Source organism: Micromys minutus (genome assembly GCF_963924665.1).
Source record: "Micromys minutus genome assembly, chromosome: X".
In the NCBI taxonomy this organism is placed as follows: Eukaryota; Metazoa; Chordata; class Mammalia; order Rodentia; family Muridae; genus Micromys; species Micromys minutus.
In genome coordinates this window covers 117,268,446-117,271,621 of record NC_137970.1, presented here as the reverse complement: position 1 = coordinate 117,271,621, position 3,176 = coordinate 117,268,446, and the positions used below count along the sequence as shown (strand labels likewise).

The following is a 3,176-nucleotide window of genomic DNA, read 5'->3' as shown; positions in this document are numbered from 1 at the left end:
CTGTCTAGGAAAAAGGAATAGTAGATCACCAGAGGGAAAATCTTCCTGGAGTTCATCAGGTAAGAATTCTGAATCAGGAAAACACATCCCCCATTCTCCTTTTAAGGACAGAAAGCATGCTAAGCTAAACTATGACCTGTTTTATTCTCTTGGAGGAACTGTTTACATGGTCAAATGTGCTTCTTGTGCCATCTTTGTGCTCAAAGAGTAGAGTGATAAATCTGAGGAGCAGACCAGGAGCAACACAGGGAGAAATACAAAAGTTATCATTATAAAGAGAAAAAGGGGAAAGGGGCAACAGGGTAGGCACTGGGTGAGGGTAGGGCCTAGGAGGAGGAGGGGTTTGCTATTTAAGGGGAATGAATAAATTAATTAATGAAAAAAATGTATCTAGCCTAAGAGAGTTGTGTTCCTTACAATTAGGCTAGAACTTCCTGCCTTTCAGGGTTGCCCGATATTGTTGGAAATCAGGCTTCATCAGGTTTGCTTCAATGTGTCAGGAATGTTTATTTAGATTTGTCCTGGAATGTGGTCTCAGTCTGCCAGATGGGTATAATCCATCCTTTCCTAGGGTAAAATGGAGCAGAGAGGGAGGCTTTCACCCTTAAGACTCTTAAGTATGGTACACACCTGAACATACACAAGCATGCTGTAGAATCCAGGGACTCTAAGACTATTGTTTACTCACACTCCAGTATACTTTCTGAAGTCAGACTCAGCCATCTGGCTGAATACTGAGAACATTTATCCTGTTTTTCTACAGGTTCCTAAAGGCCAAGCCACATAGAAAGCCTGCAGAACTCTGAGGCTATTCCACATCTCTTGGAGAAAACCTGTAAGTTGCCTTTTGTCTGAGATTTCAGAGCAGATATTGGCCTTTGAGGGTGCTTACTATGATGTTTTCTTCCCTCCCCTCACCTGTGGAATCTCATCACTGTCAGTCCTGTTTACATTTTTGTCTTCTGTCTCCAGAAAGCAAAATGTCTCGCTATGGAAAGCACCCACGCCTCAGCCTGGAAGAAGATGTAAACTTCCAGAATCCAACTGAAACGGATGATATGGTGTTCCCAGTAGTTCCCACACCTGAGAAAGAAGAGAGAGAGGGAGCAGAGGAGATGCCAAATGAAGAGAAAGAAGATGACAATAAACAGGAAAATGAGGAAGATGCCAATGAGAAGGAAGAAGAAGATGATGTAAAGGAGAAAGGAGAAGGAAAGAAAGAGTCTGATGATGAAGTGTATGAGGAAGAAGATGGGACTGGAGAGGAAGATGACATAAATTCCATCTTTTTGTCATCTTCTAATGTCTCTTTAGCTGAGTTATCTCCTCCATCTCCTTCTTCTTCATCCTCTTCCTCCTATTCTTCATTCTTCTCCTCCTCCTCCTCCTCCTCCTCCTCCTCCTCCTTCTTTTCTCTGTTTCAGAACAACATGGTGGAGAATGAGGGCTTTGCTGTTGGGATGCTGGGCATTTTTCAGAATGCTCAGAGCTTTTTCCCCTCGCCTACTTTAGGGGAAAATTTAGATGAAACAGTTGACCATCAGGAAGAGAGTTCAGGTGTCATTCCATCTTCAGAAAACCCTGACTCCTTGCTTGATGCTGCAATACAAGAAAAGGCTACTGATTTGGTGTTCCTTTTCATTTACAAGTATAAGATGAAGGAACCCATCACATTAACTGAAATCCAGGAGGTTGTCACTAAAGAGTATGAGAACCATTTTTCTGTCATTTTCACTGAAGCTTCTAAATGCTTGGAGATGACCTTTGGGATTGATGTAAAGGAAAGTGATCTTGTAAGCAGTGCTTATGTCTTGGTCAACTCACTGAATCTCACCTATGAGGATATGCTGGGCGACATAGATAGCCTGCCTAGAAATGCTTTCCTGATAGTTATTCTGGGTGTTATATTCATAGAAGGGAACTGTGCTTCTGAAGAAAGAATCTGGGATTTCTTGAAACTGGTGGGAGTGTATGATGGGGAAGAGCATTTCATTTGTGGGGATCCCAGGGAGTTCCTCACCATAGATCTAGTGCAGCAAAACTACCTGGAGTATCGGGAGGTACCTAATAGCCAGCCTCCATGCTTTGAGTTCCTGTGGGGTGCAAGAGCCTGTGCTGAAACTACCAAGATGAAAGTTTTGGAATTCTTGGCAAAGATGAATGGGTGTGACCCATCTGATTTCTCGATCTGGTATGAAGAGGCATTGAGAGATGAGGAAGAGAGGGCCTGTGCCTTAAATGACTCTGAAAATAGAAGCCCAAGTGCATGGTTTGTAGAGCGCTGATCACTGGTTTCTCTTACCCAGTGTGAGGGATCCTTTTGCCATAGTTTCTCTCTAATTTAGAAAAGAATAGTCAAAATGTTAAGGGAAAATTAAAGGTAGGCTCAGTAAAACAGCATCACTATGAGGTTTGCTTAACTGTTTCATTTGGGGTTAATGTTAAATGTTACTCATTTTAAGGAAAGTATATTGCCTCTAAACTCTGACTGAAACTGATAACACATTTTTACTGTTTGTTTAAAAATATAGTGGAAAAAATTGCATAATGTTAACTTTTGATTGCCTTAATCCTTTTAGTCTATACTATAAAATTAAAATGTAGTATGCTTTTATTTTCCAGAATTGTGTAAGAAGATAGGACATAATAGCAAATCTTAATAAAGACTGCTCACTTATTCATTCACCAAATTTTTCTGTTTTGAAAACACTACAATATTTGGCAGAATTTTGGGGCTTTGGGAAATTAAATGTTTTGGGGTATAATTTACATTAGCCATGAAAGATATATTATGAGTCACAGGCTTGGTTAAAATTTAAAACAAAGCAAAACAACAAACAAAACAAATGAACAACAGCAACAACAAATCCCTAAGTGCTATACACCCAAAAGTCCAGGGGTTCCTGGAATGGAACAGATGGATCCTTTTAGTCTAAATATATGTACGTCATTTGTCCTCTAGGTTGGGGAAATCCATACCTCGTCTCTAACATGAAGGTAGGAATTCATGAGTTCTTTTGTATAAATTCAAACAGGATCAAGGGTCTAATGGTTGTGAAGTGACTACACAAAGTATACACACAAAAAATTGACAGCAAGATGGAAGAAAAGAAAGAGCTAGTTTACTCTTTTTCCTCTTCCTTATCAGGTAAGCATGACATACTTACTCCCCAGAT

General features: G+C 40.2%; 1 protein-coding gene across 1 annotated transcript; it reads left to right on the top strand.

Annotated features, from left to right (window-relative positions):
• Positions 1-980: 980 nt before the first annotated feature.
• On the top strand, positions 981-2,285 carry LOC308414774 (melanoma-associated antigen 10-like; the record flags this gene model as incomplete). Its single annotated transcript, XM_080910007.1, has 1 exon — positions 981-2,285. One exon carries the CDS (start codon positions 981-983, stop codon positions 2,283-2,285), a length of 1,305 nt encoding a protein of 434 aa, XP_080766133.1.
• Positions 2,286-3,176: the final 891 nt, after the last annotated feature.